At 40.3% G+C, this 18679-nt stretch overlaps 1 protein-coding gene across 3 annotated transcripts; it reads left to right on the forward strand.

Annotated features, from left to right (window-relative positions):
- The first annotated feature begins 160 nt into the window (after positions 1-160).
- On the forward strand, positions 161-17877 carry LOC122785094 (branched-chain-amino-acid aminotransferase, cytosolic-like). Of its 3 annotated transcripts, XM_044050719.1 has the most exons (18): positions 161-525; positions 620-658; positions 1335-1432; positions 2235-2301; positions 2837-2928; positions 4374-4478; positions 4560-4627; positions 5234-5330; positions 10450-10521; positions 11583-11783; positions 12009-12119; positions 12751-12870; positions 13282-13445; positions 14381-14523; positions 14623-14708; positions 14851-14991; positions 16018-16092; positions 16907-17877. In XM_044050719.1, exons 1-18 carry the CDS (start codon positions 444-446, stop codon positions 16946-16948), a joined length of 1803 nt encoding a protein of 600 aa, XP_043906654.1. In that variant the 5' UTR covers positions 161-443; the 3' UTR covers positions 16949-17877. The 3 variants fall into 3 exon arrangements, with proteins under 3 accessions (XP_043906654.1, XP_043906652.1, XP_043906653.1); XM_044050717.1 differs by lacking the exons at positions 161-525; positions 620-658; positions 1335-1432; ... (3 more) ...; positions 4560-4627; positions 5234-5330 and adding an exon at positions 7864-8151; XM_044050718.1 differs by lacking the exons at positions 161-525; positions 620-658; positions 1335-1432; ... (3 more) ...; positions 4560-4627; positions 5234-5330 and having other exon boundaries at positions 10484-10521; positions 11398-11783.
- The last annotated feature ends 802 nt before the right edge of the window (positions 17878-18679 follow it).

An 18679-nucleotide genomic window follows, 5' to 3' on the forward strand; every position in this document is an offset into this window, starting at 1 on the left:
TAAAAAAACAAACTGAAGAACAAATCTAATTTTATTCTCTTTATATTATGTGTCTGTCACTCTTAATCTAATAACAGTCAAAATTCAAAATAATATTACGTTGTATTGAAATAAACTGACATATAAACATGTGTTCTCTGTGGATGACATCACCACTTCACTGTACACGGAGGTTTGAACTCTATCCTCTGTCTCTATCCTTTAACACACACATCAACTCTCAATAATCTGGTGACGGTCGTCTACAGGTGTTCACAGGTGACTTCATGTCACGTCACTTCACAATGTCGGACACCAGGTGGCGACATGAACGTGTGAAACAGTGACAGACGGAAGAAGAAGTGAGTGAAATGAACCCATGACTGAAGCTTCACTTTCTGCCGCCGCCTGTGTTTTTTTGCGCGTTAATCTCGACATTAAACCTTTTTTCTGACGCAGTGAAAATGTCGCTGAGGTTCGAAAACAAAGTCGCGATAGTGAGCGGAGGATCTAAAGGCGTGGGCAGAGGAATCGTCTCAGTGTTTGGTGAGAAACGACACTTTTAACGTGAATCTCATCCGTTTGTGTGTGTGCGTTTAATCTGCTCACTTTAATCCACGTTTATTCCCTGTGTTTTCAGTGAAAAACGGCGCTAAAGTGGTGTTTTGTGCCAGAGGAAGTGAGTGATTATGATTTTATTCATGTTTTTGTTAAAATGTATAAATAAATAGATAAATAAATAAATAAATACATGAATCCATTGTTATTGAAAATGTACACAAAGTATTTAAAAACAAAGGTTTATGATTAATTAATTAGTTTTAAACTTAAATTCTGACTTCTTTTAATTTACTGTTGTTATTATTATTATTATTATTATTATTATTATTAATCTAGTCTAGTCCAACATAGTCTGGTCTAACCTATTTTAGTTTAGTGTAATATAATCTATTCTAGTTTAATCCAATCTAATTGTAATTGTGTAATTTCAATTATTTATTTTTGTGAAATATAATTTAGTTTTATGAAATCTAATCTAGTCTAACGTCCTTTCTACTTTAGTCGAGTCTAATCTAGTCTAACATAATTTAGTCTAATCTCAAGTGTATTGATGAAGTGTATAGAAGTAAATCTTTGACACAATTATGAATGTATAATTAATTTAATCCTTAATCTGCTGTTTTTTTCCTTTTATTTTCTTATGTATTTATTTTAATCTGGATTTTTATCAGCGCTCATTTGTTTGTGACGTTTGTTTGCGAGTCTCTCTCGTTAAATGTTACATTTTATCCAAGTCAATAAAGAGTCACGATTCACCGCTTTGTTGTTGTTGTTGATTGATTGATTGGTTGTAGGTGCAGCAGGTGAGGCTCTGGAGGCGGAGCTAAACAAAGCAGGACCAGGGTCATGCAAATTCATCTCATGTGACATTTCCAAACAGGACGACATAAAGGTATAATCCGCGAAAACCGTGAAAGTTTCCGAGATGAACAAGCAACAGACGCCTGTTCACATGACCTGTGACTCATACTGTGATACATTGTGTTTTATTATGTTTTTATTATATAGTTTAATGTGAGGCCCACTTGCAATGCCATTGCAAGACCCACTAGGGGGCGACACAAACCTCCACAGCACCAATAAATTCCCCTATCATTTATTTTAAAAACTTTACGACAGAGTATTCGGGCCTTGTTGAGAAAAAAAATGTTTTAACAGACTTCGAGAATAAAGTCGTAAATTTACGACTCAATGTGGCCCTAATACTCCGTCATTTCTTCTTTGAGCCAATAAAAAGATTTCACCATAACAAAAAACACAGTTTTGCGCTTGAAATTTAATTAAAAAAATAATACTGCAAAATATTTAATCTAAACTTAAGTAAAACCGATAATGTTTTGTGAATTTCTTCACATCATTTACATAAAACAAACGTGCAATTTTTAAACAAGCAAATATTAGAAAGTACATGTTCTGTTCATGTTTTATTTATTCATAGTTGAAGCTTTTTAATTGAATTTCTTTTCACTCTATGATCAGATCTTGTTTATCAGATTAAATAATAACAGTAATAACTTGACATTTACTTTTATTGAACAGTAAATTCAGCTCAAATTTAAAAAGAACGACTGCGAAAGCGTCACCTTTAACCTGGGTTTGGTCTGTGTTTGTTTAGACTGGATTAGTTTCAGGTTTTTCAGGTCTCTCTGTGTGTTTTTCGTGACGTTTGTCTTTTGTGTGTTTTCTCTCTGCAGAGACTGATCGACTTCACTGTGGACCAGTACGGACACATCGACTGTCTCGTCAACAACGCAGGCTGGCGTGAGTCTCACTCACGTTATTGTCTCTTAAAACTGCTCTCAGTGAAAAACATTAACATTAAAGTAATATTTGTAGTTTTTTGGGGGGTCATTATGAGGTATAGAAAACATGGCTGCCACTAAGGACACAAGTTTGTAAACCACTCACTCTCCCACACCAAACTCCACAGAGGAAATCAGTGATTTAAGCTCGCGGGGACACAGGAGCTGCTGGTCTACTGCTGCCTCGTGTGGTCACTCTGTGTCACTGAGGTCAATCTGAACTAAGGATTTCAAACACAGAATTCACCAAACAACACATGTGAACTGACTGATGGAGGCAGCAGTGGATTGACAACTCCTGTGTCCCCGTGATGTCCCCGTGATGTCAAATTGTTGATTTTCTGCATGGACTTTGGTGTGGGATTGGATTGAGCCGTTTACAAAGTAACACAATTATCTAGTTCAGCACTTTTTCTCAGCAAAACCACAGAGTAGGACACGAGGTGTTGGTGTTGCATCATTTCTGAATTCTGCTTGTGTTTTTTTTCCTTCAGATCCACCTCATAAAGCCACCGATGACACGACAGCAGACGAGTTCAGAGACCTGCTCAATCTGAACCTCATCAGCTACTTCTTGGCTTCTAAAGTAATGTTTACAAATCCTTTGTGTGTCTTTTCTTGTCTTTGTTGCCTCTTTAGGACTTTTTTTTTCTGTCATAAACCCTGACCTTGTAGTCTTCATGGAGACTAAAAACCTGGTCCTAATGAGGCAGAACCTCATTTGCCGAGGAACTGGTGAAGTTTGAATTGTTAGGTTAAGGTTAGCGTTAGTCACAAAAGTAGAATTAAGATATCCTGGATATCTAAGAAAGCGAGTCCAGGCTTAGTCTGCTGCACAAACCAGGATGAGGAGGCGGGGCTTAGTGAAACCAGGTTGTGACTTGTCCTGGTAAAAGTGTGCGTTCACGTCTCTTTGAAGTAGACCCTGAGGTCGATCACAGATTTACTGATGCACAAATGGACAAGACGTTTGTCACCAAGTGAAAAACGTCTTATAATGGAAACTTCTGAAGAGATGAAACACTTGAACACTGAACTGTGGACCACTGAATGTATATTTAGCCCAATATACATACTTGGAGAGCTTATTTTAACAAAAGAACGGTTTTATACTCTGCTGTACTGTAAACTGAGGTCTGAAACATCAGGATTTCATGTCAAAAAGCAGAAGTATCCAACAAATAAGACTTAAAATAAGCTCCTCGCTCACCACTGCTGTACTGACGTCACCATATTTGCCATTCAAAACGTTTCCTCGCCTCACAGTTTAATTTAAAATAAAACTGGTCGGGACCAGGCTAACCACAAAGAATAAATCGCCATGGTAACTCATGCACCGTCGCTTTTTTTTTTAATTATCAATTTTATAATTATTTTTATAATAATTAGGAATTATCAATGTGATAATTAATAAATGAACGGGATGTATCTAAAGATGGGAGTGGACGAGTAAGTGCCGTAAAAATAACAAAACATTTATAAAATATATGAATATAAAGAAATAAAATATTACAAAGATACTGTTAGGAGTCTCTGTAGGATCTTTGATTTCAAATGAGGTCTCTCTCTCGCTCTCTCCCTCTCCCACCATCCCTCTCTCTCTCACTCTCTCTCTCCCACCATCCCTCCCTCTCTCCCTCTCCCTCTCTCTCTCACCTCACTCTCTCTCCCCTCCCACCATCCATCTCTCTCTCCCTCCCTCCCTCCTCTCTCTGCTCTCTCTCTCTCTCTCTCACTCTCCCACCATCCCTCCTCCCTCCCTCTCTCTCTCGCTCTCTCTCTCTCTCTCTCTCCTCTCTCTCCCACCTCACCTCCCACCATCCATCCTCTCCCTCCCTCCCTCTCGCCTCTCTCTCTCTCCCACCACATCCCCTCCCTCCCTCCCTCTCTCTCTCTCTCTCTCTCTCTCTCTCTCTCTCTCTCTCCCACCATCCATCTCTCCCTCCTCCCTCCCTCCCTCTCTCTCTCTCTCTCTCTCTCTCTCTCTCTCTCTCTCACTCACTCTCACTCTCCCACCATCCAACCCCACAGTACGCGTTGCCGTATTTGCGTCAGCGTCGTGGAAACATCGTAAACGTGTCCAGTCTGGTCGCGACCATCGGGCAGAAGGACGCGGTGCCGTACGTTGCCACCAAGGTGAGTTCATCACCCGGGGCAACGACAACAACAACAGTAACTGCTGCTGCTGCTGATGTCATGTGATGTTTTCTCCACAAGGGGGCGATCATCTCCATGACAAAGGCCATGGCTGTGGACGAGAGTCGCTACAACGTCAGAGTGAACTGGTGAGAAACTGTTTCCTTTTCACAGGAAAATAAATATTATATATTATTATTATTATTACATAATTATTTTTACAACAATATTTTACAAACAATTTAAACTGGCTCAGATTTATTAAAAATATTAAAAAAGTTAAACAAACATCTAATTTAAACTCAAGTTTAACCCACATGTTTGGTTTTAGAAGTTTTTAAGAGAAAGTGTCGAAACAGCACTTTCTCTTAAGTTCTCTTTCTCTTAAATTGCTCAGAATTATTAAAAATATATACAAAAAAGATAAACAAACAAATGGAAACATTTTTTTAATCAGAATCAATCATCAATCAATTGGAAAAAAGTTACAGGAATATTTTCAGTCTTTACTTTAAAAGTCGGCGCGACATCACAAATCCTGAGATTAGAGTTCATTAGATTTTAGTAAAAAATGTTCTGCAACATTTACCGTTAAATTCTTCTATGTTTGTCGTGTTTGTTCCTCAGTAAATCACTCGTAACCATAGTAACGTCAAATTCCATGTCGAGTGTTTTGCTAACAAAGGCTAACCCCACCCCCGGGATAGCGTCCATTGCGGTGAAACTCGGAGGTGACGTCACTCTTTGTGTCGCAGCTTCTCTCCAGGTAACGTGATGACGCCGCTGTGGGAGGAGCTAGCGGGACAGACGCCAGACGCCGCCGCTGCCATTGACATGGGAGAAAAGTGTCAGGTGAGTTTTCATTGGTTGTGTTCAGACTTGGTTCAGATTGAAGTTTGTTTACTCCGTCATGTTGGCAGGAAAATCCACTGCCACAAGGATCAGGACCAGTGTTCAGAGTTCACTGCGAACTTTAAATCCACAGAGATCAAGCAATAATTTATCTGTTCTGTTTACCGTGTTTCCATCATGGTACGGTCCGGTTTGGAATGGTAAAGCCTTGGGTCAGGTGCACGAAGTGGCCGGTGTATCGTATTACTAAATCATTAGACACTAAATTATTAAAATCTTCATTAAACAAAAGATACCTCATTTAAAGATGTTGCCTTTATCAAATAACTAAAAACTAAAACAAAACAAAACATGTTTTTGTGTATATTCAGATTATCTTTAACATTTCCAACAATTATTTAAACTTCAAGGACACAGTCAGTGAATATAACTAAACATTAATGTGAAATTGTAAACATTTAATAGAGATTGATCTTCTTCATCTTTCAGCTTCTTCCTTTAGGGGGCGCCACAGCAGATCATCTTTTAAATTAAATATTATTGTTGTTGTTGTTATTTGGTACTTTTCCTAATGGAAATACAAAAATTATGTTCCGCACAGTGGAAACACAGCTTTATAAACCCAAGCTGATGAAAACAGAACTCCCCCTGGTGGAGGTATATAAAATGGCGTAGTCACTGTGTCAACATAGGGTGAAAGAACTTGTTGAATCTTGCTCTAAACACTGCTGCTGCAGCTGCTGCTGCTGCTCACGCCTTCTTCTCACTCTCACAGACAAAAAAAACCTGATTCCCACCTCAGTTTCGGTGGTGTTGGTTCAGGGCGGGGCAGCGAGCTCACAGCTCCCGCAGCTCAGAGACATTAACACAACAACGTCCTGCAGTGAAGACTTTTGTTTTCGTCTCACTTTCACTATTCATGGATTCGGACGACCTGGACAGTGTTAAAGCTCCAGTGTGTGAGATTGACTGTAGGTCACTACAACCATCTGAATGTTTGGATTTTTGTTTGTCTCTATATGTGTCCCTCTGATGGACTGGTGTCCAGAGTGTGACCCGCGTATCGCCCTATGTCAGCTGAGATTGGAACGACCAGAAAGTCACTTTGTGAAGTGCTCACTCTTTCACACCAAAGTCCATAGAGAAAAGCAGTGATTTTAGCTTTAGACACAATAATAATAAATAGTTTTGTTTTTCTTCTCAAACAGCTGATGGGTCGAATGGGGACAGAGGAAGAGTGTGGACTGGCCGTCCTGTTTCTCGCTGCCGACGCTACTTTCTGCACTGGGATAGACCTGCTCTTCACCGGAGGAGCTGAGCTTAACTACGGCATCAAGACTCAGATTCTGTCCTGACCCGGTCCTGATCCTGTCCTGACGCGGCCCTGATCCATCTCTGACCCGGTCTTGATCCTGTCCTGACGTGGTCCTGACCCTCTGCAGCTCCTCATGGTGGTTAGTCGAGCTGGTTAATCGAGATTAATCTACTAATGTTTGACCTAATGTTTCCTAAAGCTAGATCCCAAAAATCAGTGTGTGAGACTCTGTTTACGTTTAAAGCTGTAATACGTAACCTTTATAAGCATGTCTGTCAAATGAGTTCACACACAATATTGATTAAATCTATCGACTCCACACGACTCTCTCTCTCTGTGTTTCTCGATCTAGCAGTGTTTTGGATCACCCCCCAGCTGCACACAGGAAGTGACTTAACGTTGAGACAGACAGGCAGACGGAGGAATGTTGAGCTGGCAACGAGAGACGACTGCAAACGAGTCGGAGTTTGAGTGAAAACACAAAGAAATAAGTTAAATAATAAGAAGCGAATTCTACAGCTCAAAAGCTCTTCCTATCCCCGCCCCCTTGCTCTGCTGCTGTATAAACACAAACATTCCCTCTGTCAAAGAACATTCCATAATTTCTGTTCACGAAGACCAATCAGAGGCGGAGAAATATTAATAAGTTACACACTGCAGCATGATATTTACATCACTAAACGATATTATCCCGATATTTACATCATAAAATCACATCACAATATTTAAGTCATGATACAGAATATCGCGATATTTATGCAACAAAACGATATCACAATATTTATGTCACAAAATAATTCAAGAGATTCAAGAGTAAAGAACTCTTGAATCTTGAATCTTGAATCATAAGTTGTGTTCCAGTTGTGGTTGGAGGTCGGATTTCCAACTCGGAAAGTCAGAACCTCACCAACTGCATCATTGGGATTCCAAGATGGCTGCCACTCGCACAAACGTTGCTTCTTTTACTGTTAAACCAATTGATCGTGACTTGTCATATAAACATACTTAAAGTGTTCATACGTTCAATCTCGAGCGTGTAAATCCTCCTTAATGTGACACACAGTGATTTCAATGATGATCGGACTGCTTGGAATGTCAACACCTCAGTTTGGCTTCATGTCAGACTGTGTTTCTGTGTAACATGAGCCGGTCCGGGTCCACTCCCCCCTCATGGGCCAATCGTCAACCTCCTCTCTGACCTTAAATAACCCCCGTCAGTGGCCGCTGCTGTCCACCAATGACATGTCATGCTTTTTGTCACGCCTCCAGTGACTCCACCGATTAATAAAACCTTAGATTTCAATTGTGTCTCATGTAAAATAGTTTTTAATATAAAGTTGAAAGAGTGAAATCGTGAATATTGTGACATTATTCCCCCCTCAGCTCCAGCTGCGTGTCTTCATTTCAAAGCGGAACTCGATTTGACTTTGATCCTGGTTTGTTGTTTCCACACGGGAGGATACACGGGATCGTCACTACGTAGCTGACATGGCAGCCCTCCGGACGGTGAGTTCACTGACCTGCGCCGAATTAAGTGTGTGTTTATATATCGACTGTGCTGGTGAATGATTCACTGCGTCACAAGATAAGGAGGCAGACACTGATAACTCGACCTTTGATCGACTGCTTCTGTCCCCCCTACTGTCCCGCCAACGCCGGCTGCAACACGGGAGAGGACACTCAAACCAAACCTCATTCAGAAAAATGGAAACCAAAGTGTTCGCGCTTAACAATGAAAACGTTGAAAGCCTGAGCAGGACACGATTTCTCATACGAAACGTTCTGTATCTGATCTTCAATTCGTCTAACAATTTAAACCGTGTTTTAGTGTTAAGTTCACCCAACATAACACGGATCATCACGCTATTCAGACCCAGTATATTATTGCTTTTTTGGAACAAGTATGTGGCTCTGGTTTATAAGCAGTGTGCCCAATTGCAAAATATACCCAACGAATACGGAAACATTAATAACCATACACCATTATCCATGTACACGTTTCAAAACAAGAACATGTTTGTTTAATTGTTAATTTTGTCAAAGAAATATGGTCTGTGATAAGGCACGTTTTTATGGGTGTTTTAAGACACGTATCTGCCCCATATGGTCAGCGTTGTGTTTATTTATTACTGTATTATATGTCTGTATTTCGCATTTGTCATTATTAAAGATGTTCACTAACTCACTGATAGCTAGCGCAAGTACGAGGCTAGTCGGTGTCGATGCTAACAATGGCTAAGTCAGAGTTTGAGTTTACTCGCGTGATGCTGGTCCAAAAATGAGCGAAAATAGATGGAAATATAATGTTTGAATTTAACACGTGAATGTTTGCACGCTAATGTCACAGGGAAAACAAACGTAGGTGCTTTGACTCGTGATCGCAATGAGGTCAAAACTTGCATCATCCGTTCAACTAAATATGAACTCCAGCAGCAGAAACTCAGTGGTTTAGATTCAACACAGCGTTAATTAGACGGGTCCCCCCGTGGGACCTGGCCACGTTTATTCTGCACTGGGTTTTTATTAACAACAACAACAACATCATCATCATTACAGAGCTCACAGAAAAGCATTCAGAAAATAAACTAAGCAGTCACTCGACTAATAACTGACAACATGCCATTAATTACCCGATACTGCACACGTCTTAAAATAACCTAAAATAGCCCACTAAAGTGGGGTAAAGTACTAGATATGATACAGTTTTTAAAAGTATAAAAGTACCAGGCAGTGTTCACTTTTAAAAAGTGATGTACGCATCTAAAAACGGTATAAGAGGGGAAAAAAGGTATATTGTATATTATATAAGTTTTAGTTTTAGATGTCAAGTGCTTGTTTTTGAAGAAAGTTACCTGAAGTCCTCCAGGTCATTAAAATGGTATGAACGTACCAAATATTGTTGGCTTTTAAAAAAATCCATAAAGTTCTCCAGGTAAGTCTAAAGGTATAAAAGTACTAGATAATGTACACTAAAATGTACCTGGATTGCTATGGTTATATATATAAAAGTACAAAGGTATAATATTGTTCACATCTAAAACTCGCCTAATGTGCTCCTGTGTAAAAGTTCTAGATATGACATTGTTCTAAAAAGTACCTTAAGTTCTCCAGGTCATTAAAAACATATAATTAATTTGCACATTTTAAACATTGGATTACCAAGTTTGTTAACCTTGTTAACAGCGAATTGTTGAGGACAAATTATTTACACCTTGCGTTTCCTTTGCGTCGTGAATTATTTACAGCCTGATTCTATTTACGGTAGAACACACACACGTGACGTGTGTCGCACACACTCAAGGTTACTACAAAGGTATTGGAGTTTTGACATTTACACTACACTGCGTTAGGTGTTCCCATTAAACTGACCACTGAGAAATAATCATGCATTTTATTTATAGTTGGCCTTTCAGCACCTGGGGACACAGAATAACGAACAAAGTACAAACAAACACAATAGAAATCATCAGTAATGCACATGAGACAAAGAAACAAGTTAAACAGGTTACAGTGTCAGTGAGATCATAAAAAAACAGTCTTTAACAGTCGGGTTTGAGTGAGGACTTAAAGAGTTGAAGTGAGTTCCATGGTCTTGGTGGTGAGACGGGTTGGGGGGACGATCTGAGGGTCCACAGAGTCTGGACTTCCACAGTGATTGAAAAGCAAAAAGCGTTGTTATTAGTGGTGTCATAATTACAGCTAGATAAAATTATTCAGGCCAAATTTTGTCTATGAAGACAGTTTTTTCTAATTGTGATGTTGACGTTACTGTTACATTCCCAGGTTTTATTTCCTCATTTACAGGCTCTTCATGCACGACTTGTCCAGTCCCTCCCCTTCTCTACTGGCTCACTGCGGTTGTCCAGCTCCTTCAAGGTAACCATGGACAACGTTATTAACGTCTTATTTCTCCCCAGTTACCTTAGCTCCAGTGAGTTTGTTTCATAGCCTGGTGTCGACGTGACCCTGTGCTGATACTTAACGTCGTACTGACTCATGGTTTGTTCCATTTACATCAGAACTCGGAACTCGGGTGTGACATCACCTTGGAGTTGACCACGTTCTAGTTGGGGAGTAACATGGGCAACAAATGTATCATGGGCCACTGTTCGTAATGATTCATGATAGAGTTGTGTATGAAAGATACTAAATGACTAAATAAAAATTAGCCTAAGCAAAATGAGTCGATAACAATTGTACACAGATGTGTACGATAACAACGATAACAATCGTACACAGATGTGTACGATTGTTATGACCGATTTCACATTAAATATAGCTGAGTTTTGTAGTGTTGATGGGAGTGTCAGCCATCTTAGAATCATAGGCCGGGGTTTGTGACGCTGCTCTGAGTTGGAAATTTGTCCAATGGACTTGGGGAACCAATGACAAACATTGGCGACATTGGAGCGTTGAGGGTTCTCTGGAAAAAGTCGAGATAACCATCGCTGCAAGAAAACTACAATAAGAAGGGTTATCGACATGTAGGGCTGTCCAATTGGGTGCATATTGATCTACTCCCGTTGGTCACACCCCCTGAAAGTGGGAGGTGACGTCGACGCCCTCTCCTGACTTGTACTCGATCTCAAAATGCAGCGTTGGCGTTAGCCAGGCTACACAAATTCCGATTTCTGATGCCAAGTGGAACGCACCATCATCCCAACAGTCTCTGGAGTAAAGATCATGAAGATAAACTGTTGTTTTCCCTCTGTCTTTCTCTCACTGTCTGCACGTTGTCATTATTTAATTCAGTTTAATTGAACTTAATTGATTGAGCCGATGAGTCCGCTCTTGCCAAAAATACCCTGCCAATAACACCAAGTTAAAATCAGTTGCTGTGTCCGTGGCCTCTCTGCTCTCTACTCCTTTGTCTCGTCCCGCTCCGCTTCCTCTGTCTTTCTCCGCCGTTCCCCGGCGTGCGCTCGTCCCCGTCTCAGGCGGCAGACCTCAGCATCGAACGCAGCACAGCATGCAAGCCGAAGCCCGACCCGTCCACGCTGGTGTTCGGCAAACAGTTCTCCGACCACATGTTGACCATCAACTGGTCGGAGAAGAGTGGCTGGGAGACCCCGGAGATCAAACCTTTCCAGAACCTGTCGCTGCATCCTGCCAGCTCGGCCCTGCACTACTCTATAGAGGTGAGCGAGCAAACACACACACACACACACACACACACACACATACACACACACACCTGAACCCTCATGATTCGGGTTACAAAGGGGCAGAGAACTCGGGGTTCCCACACCTGGGTTGATACCAAATTACTTCTAATTTAAGGACTAGAATGTGCTGACACAGCTTAAGAAGAACGTAGAGGGACAATTCCACTTTTGTAAACAAACGTTTTTTGTCCTCTGCAGCTCTTTGAAGGCATGAAGGCTTTTCGTGGCGTCGACAACCACGTCCGCCTCTTCAGACCGATGCTGAACATGGAGAGGATGCACCGCAGCGCCGAGAGGAGCTGTCTGCCCGTGAGTTTCTTATCCTCAGGCTAAAACTATTAGTTTCTTGATTAATCAATTACTCATTTGGTCCATAAAATACTAGAAATGTTGATGAGTGTCAAACCTGGAAATGATGATGTTCTCACAAACCAAAAAAACACTCAGACGGATTATAGGGCAAGATATAGGCAGAGGATTAAGAGAGAAGCTGAAAGAAGATGAATCATTTTAAATATTTATTTATTTTAGTAATTAAAACAAGTTTACGTGCTTAAATGTGAATATTTCCTGGTTTATTTTCTCCATAAAACAAAGAATCTTTTGTGGTTTGTGGACTAAAACAAGATATTTTATGGACCAAACCAAAGTAACTGATTAATTTAATATTGGTGTTTTAATGAGTTCAGTTGGTCTTTCTTTGCAGATTTTTAGATTTCAGGGCAGCAGATATTTGTACTTATTTATTTTTGTCTTTCATATTTAGCCCAATTTTCTTTTTTTCCTGGAATAATTTAACAGTATGTTGATAACAAATAATACAAAATAAATTACTTCAATAACCTGTGACTTACAGTTTTGAGCCTGTGTCAGACACTTGCTGGTTGTGTTTCCTGTGTTGGTGAACGCGTGTCCTCGTGTCTTTTTTATTCCTCCGCAGCTCTTTGATAAAGGTGAACTGCTGTCGTGCATCAACAAGCTGGTGGAGGTCGACCAGGAGTGGGTTCCTTACTCGCAGGACGCCAGCCTCTACATCAGACCCACCTTCATAGGAACTGAGGTGTGAACAAGAAACACAGCGACATCTCAGAGAAAACGCAGCTTTAACACAAAGTGTTTTTCAATCACGCATCAATGCATCAAATTAACCTTTAGTTTCCACAAAAAGATGTTTCTCTTGCCTCTCATAGATGGTAGGGTTTAATCTGGCATCTGATCAGGACCATTTCTTTGATTACTGGGAAAATTAAAACAGAAAAAGGGGGAAAAATATGATTATTAAAAAAAAAGTTAAAGAAAACATAGGTGAAAATGAGTGTTTTCAATGATGAAACACAACTCAGAAAGCTAGAGTAAAATAGAAAGCTAACACTGTTAACTTTGTGACTGCGTCGTCACGTGCTGTCATTTGTTGTTTAAGTGTTGAAATGTCACATATTCATACTAACTCATCCTCGCTGACTCTGGCCAGCCGTCTCTCGGCGTGTCTCGCCCAGGACAGGCCATGCTCTTCGTCATCGTCGGTCCGGTGGGGCCATACTTCACCACGGGATTCTTTAACCCCGTGTCTCTTCTGGCCGACCCTGCGTTTGTCAGAGCCTGTAAAGGAGGCGTCGGCGCTTACAAGATGGGAGGGTGAGTTTACTGTCTTTCCTCTTTACATTTAAATCCACGGTTCTCGAAATGTGGCAAGTGTACCACCCGTGGTACATGAGTGGTACGTGAACTTGAGAGAGACTGGGGGAGCGTGAAACAGTTAGCACTGAGAACCAGCCTGAGACATGGACGCTCATCATCCTCAGGACGCTAAAAACTCGCCTCATAAAATCAACACTTCCTACGATATCTTCATGTTTGCTGCTGTATGTCACCGTTAAAGCGGCCTTTGTCTGTATGGAAACTAAATTGAGTGTCACGTCTGAAACCGCTCACTCTATCACACCAAACTCCATAGAGAAAATCATCGTTTTAACATCGCAGCACACAGGAGTTGTTGATCCACTGCTGCCTCCATCACTGAGGTCCCACGTGTTATTTTGTCACTTTGGTTTCTCGGCAGAAATGGTCGTCTAACTGTGAGATAACAATGCAAACACATTCTTATGATAGTGTAGACAAGGACTTGTTGACTCTCATAGTCCATTATGATCCCTTCAGTGACAGGGACGTGTTATTGTGCAGATATTGAAGAGGACTGGATGCTTATTTCCGTGAACTCTTTGGAAACAAGAACAAAACATTGTGTTCTTTCAAGGTGTGACAGACGACTGATTTATGTGTGCGGTGTTTCCTCCTCGGCACAAAGACCTGTCTGTTTCTGCTGGTTTCACGTTTGATAAATTGGACGATAATTCTCTGGAATCATCTCCAAAACCTCGAAAGATTTGTTTTGTCGAAAAAGCAAAGGATTAAGTTTTAATGATTTCTCTATTGTATGGAGCAAAGAAACCAGATGTGTCTTCATAAGCTGCTGCAGTGAGCACAGAGACAAAAACCCCCACTGTATCTTTGACTCACCTGCTGTCCACCTGTGTCCTCTTATCTGTCCCCGTCTTTGTCTCTCTGTCCAGTAACTACGGTCCCACCATTATGGTGCAGACCGAGGCAGTGAAGCGCGGCTGTCAACAGGTGCTGTGGTTGTACGGCGAGGAGGAGGAGATCACCGAGGTCGGCACCATGAACCTCTTCATCTACTGGACCAACGAGAAAGGAGGTCAGACTCTTTAACTGTCCCGGGTTTATGTACGGGACATTGTGGACAACCAAAAAAACCTCATTGTTCTCTCAATCTAATAAATGTTTGTGTTTGCAGAGAGAGAGTTGCTGACTCCACCTCTAGATGGCATCATCCTACCAGGAGTCACCAGACAGTCTCTGCTGGACCTCGGCAGATCCTGGGTAAGACGACCGTGGGTGGACATCTCTTGGGTTTTTTCCTGAACGATCACGTTCGTGAGACGCTAACGTCGTGATAATAAGACGGTGAAGTCCTCCTGAGAGTACAATCGTCTCTCCATGTTTGTTGGTTTCTGTGTTCCAGGGAGACTTTAAGGTGACGGAGCGCACCATGAGCATGAAGGAGCTGCTCGGGGCTCTGGACGCCGGGAGGGTCCTGGAGGTGTTCGGAGCAGGCACGGCGTGTGTGGTCTGTCCTGTCGGCTCCATCCTCTACAAAGGAAAGGTAGAAATTCAAGCGGTCAAATCGCTCAGAGCAGACGTTCATATCACGAGCGCCAAGATGTCTGACATCTGGCAATCCTGCCGCGCAGCGTTCACGAACAAAAACAACCTCATTTTAGCAGGAAGTGGCGTGGTTCAAATTATCGGTCCCGATATTGAAGAAAATTCTAGATCGGGTATCTGCGACATGGAGCCGCTCTGTTCAGTCTAATTCTATGCTGTGCGATGTGAGTGACGTCATATGTAAGCAACACGGCGTGCAGAAGCCCACAATGAAGCGAGCGAAAGGATCAATTATCTGGAACTTCTTCACACGACCGCGGAAAACAAAATCCATGGCTACTTGCAAAACCTGCGCAGTAAATGTTCCGAGGGGCGGTCATCGTCATGGATGGGCACGGTACGACATGATAAAGTGTACAATCACAGCTCTGAGTTTCACTACAGATTTCTGGAGCGCTGACGTTTCCCCCATGTCACTTTTAAGAAGTTTAACAGCTCACTGGCTGGATGAGAGTTAGTGGTTTCTTTATTTTATTCAGCTGCTTTTGTGCTGGATGTTAAAATCACTTTTGTACAAAACTAAACCGTGAACACTGAACTGTTTATTTTGAATGTCTATCAAGCTTGTGAAGCTATTGGTTTATAAAGATATAAGATTGCTGTACTGGTGCACAGTTATTCAGTATATTTCTGTTTAAATGTTTTTAAAAAATAGGAAAGAAATGTTTAAGTCAAGTCTGATGTTGCCTTGCTCAAAAGAATGATCCCAGTCTTTTTCACACAATGAGACATGCCGCTTCTTATCAAAATTCCACGCTGTTTTTCTGTATCAGTATCTGGGATCGGCCAATTCTAAACCTTTAGATATCAATATCGGTATCGGAGGTGAAAAAAGCGGATCGGTGCATCTCTAGTTCAAATCAATACACACTGGGCAACGTCAGACAGCTCTTCTTCTATTCTCTGGCTGTTTTTAAAATACTGTCACAGCATCAATGTCTGCGTTTTGTCTCCTCTCTTTCAGACGTATCCTATCCCAACGATGCAGAACGGTCCAGATCTGACAAAGAGGTTCCACAAAGAACTGACTGATATTCAGGTAAATGCTCCGATACTAACGCTGCACGCTTAGCTTTTTACTCTCACACCGTTGCTACAGCTTCCCCAGATTTTCTTTCTTACTTACAACGGTCTCCAAACAAACGTGTAAATATAAATAGAAAGGTATAATAAAAAGATGACATCAACACCTTTTAGAGAAGTGTAAAAAAATTTAATTCGTTTAAAAAAAAAAATGATTGGTACGTGAGAAAAATGTCATTAAAAATGTTGGAAAAGCATAAAAAAAATTGTAGTAAATTGTAGTAAAAGGTTAAAATATGAACAAATGTCACTGTATAAAATGTAAAAAAAGTTATTTATTTGGTGTCATAAAGAGCTACAGATTTAAAACATCGCAGTTTACTTAAGTGTGGGGAAAAAAATCACAGTGTACCAAAGTCGTCAAAAACAGAAACTGCAAAAAGACGCTGTAAATTTAGGAAAAAAAGTACTAAAACATTTTTGGGTGTAGTAAATGTAAAATGTCACAGTATAAAAATGTTTTTAAAAAACAAACAATTGGTGTAGCAAAAAATGTCATAAAAGTTTTTCTATAAAAAAAAAAGAGTTGTTAAACCTGTTAAGTGTAGTAAAGCATTCAAAATGTTATTAAAATATCACAGTAAACATAAGTTGGAATTTGCACCAGAAACCCAAAAAAAGATTAAATGTAAAAAGAAATTTTTACCATAAAGTTTTAAAACTGTCATAAAGCATTTTTTACAGTAAAGTGCCGAAAAAACATCTTTAATTTTTTTACATTTTTCTTTGTCCCTCTCTTTTCTTCCTTGTTGCTCTTGTTTTTTCTACAGTATGGACGCAAACCCAGTGAATGGGCACCACTTGTCGTTTAAACAGCCATTTTGCACACGTCACTCAGTCCCCTAATTCCAGTTTGGATGGCCACACTCCTTCCCTTCCCTTCCTTCCCTTCCCTTCCCTTCCCTTGCTCTGGACCCACTAATGCACTCCTGCTGCTTCTCTTCTCTTCCGTCTTCTCGGGAAAAACCACTTTCACGGAAGTCCCTTCCTCTGCAGACTCTCACGGTAGAAGACGGCCAGTGGTTTTGAACGCGGCCGCCTGCTTTTTCTCAAAGCAATATTAACACTAAGTTTGACCTCGAGATAACGCACTCAAACAAAACAACGGTCATAAGACAAAGACGTGGAGATTTGGTGAGATCTGTTACAAACACAAATCTAATTCTCTCCTAATGCTAACCCGATCACAGTTAAAGGGATAGTTCAGGTTTTTTGTTTTTTTAAAAGTGTGGTTTTATGAGGCGCTGACAAACAGACTTTGCCGTCAGCGACCAGCAGGGGGCACAATGTGCTCAGTGGGGACTTGTGTTACTCAGGAAGTGTAATAATCAGGGTCCGAGCGGGTGCTTGAAATCCTTTGAATTTAACGTTGTGTTTTTAAGGTTTGAAAGTTTTTTTTCAACAACAAACAAACTGGACAGTTTGATTTTTAGATGATTCTATTATAGCATAATATCACCGTCTCTTTTATTGTGAAATAATCATTTTGAGTGTGTATACATATAAGGTTAACCACAGATTTAAGGTGCTTGGTTACATAGATTAAAGGCGACCTTTTTGAACACGATCATGGAAATGAACCTTTAACGATATGACAGATATCTACAAATAGCCATCTTTGACTGTTTTCTTCAGGTTTCTCACAATGTGATATGTAGCATCATTGCGTTAAATTATCTTTTTTTTAAAACACTAAAGTGTAAACGAAAAGGCTAATACACTGCGGGTGTTACACTCAAAACATTATCAAATGTCATTTTTATCTTTTTTTGAGGAGCGAACGTTAGCATTAGCTAAAATGTCTCCAACAAAAAAACGTCAACAAGGCGTCTTCAGGAAAAAAATACCGGGATGATCCCATACTGCCCGCTGATGTTGATGTGGTGAGTCCGACAAAAACACTATCTCGTATATATATATTTATATATATATATATATATATATATATATATATATATATATATATGTGTGTGTGTGTGTGTATATATAATAATATATGTATGTATATATGTGTATATATGTATGTATATATATATACATATATATATATATACATACATATATGTGTATATATATATATACATATATACATAGTCGCCTTTTTAACGATGTCATTGTGTGACATAAGCAGATTTTAAAAGTGACTCCAGGTAAACGACAAAGAGAGAGGATATGTCTTTACATATTGTTTTGACTGCGAGAGACATGACGTACTGCACGTTTAACGTCTTAACCTCATACAACCACACTTGAAATAAACATGAAATATCCCTTTAAAACAACAACAATGTACAGGAAGAAAATGTTGGATGGTATTATTTTTACTGTTGGTTGTCAAGGAAACGTATTAACGTACGACTTTATTCAGAATTGTTACATGTGAGTTGTTGACTCTATCATCATCATCATCATCGTCATCATAGGATGTGGTTTTGTTGCTGTTGTGTTTATATACTGGTGGAAAAGTGGAAATGCAGGCAGATTTTTAAACGTTTGTTGTTGTTCTTTTTAAGTATTGTCACAAATGCGATGACTGCATGACA

This window comes from Solea senegalensis, linkage group LG19, assembly GCF_019176455.1.
Source record: "Solea senegalensis isolate Sse05_10M linkage group LG19, IFAPA_SoseM_1, whole genome shotgun sequence".
In the NCBI taxonomy this organism is placed as follows: domain Eukaryota; kingdom Metazoa; phylum Chordata; class Actinopteri; order Pleuronectiformes; family Soleidae; genus Solea; species Solea senegalensis.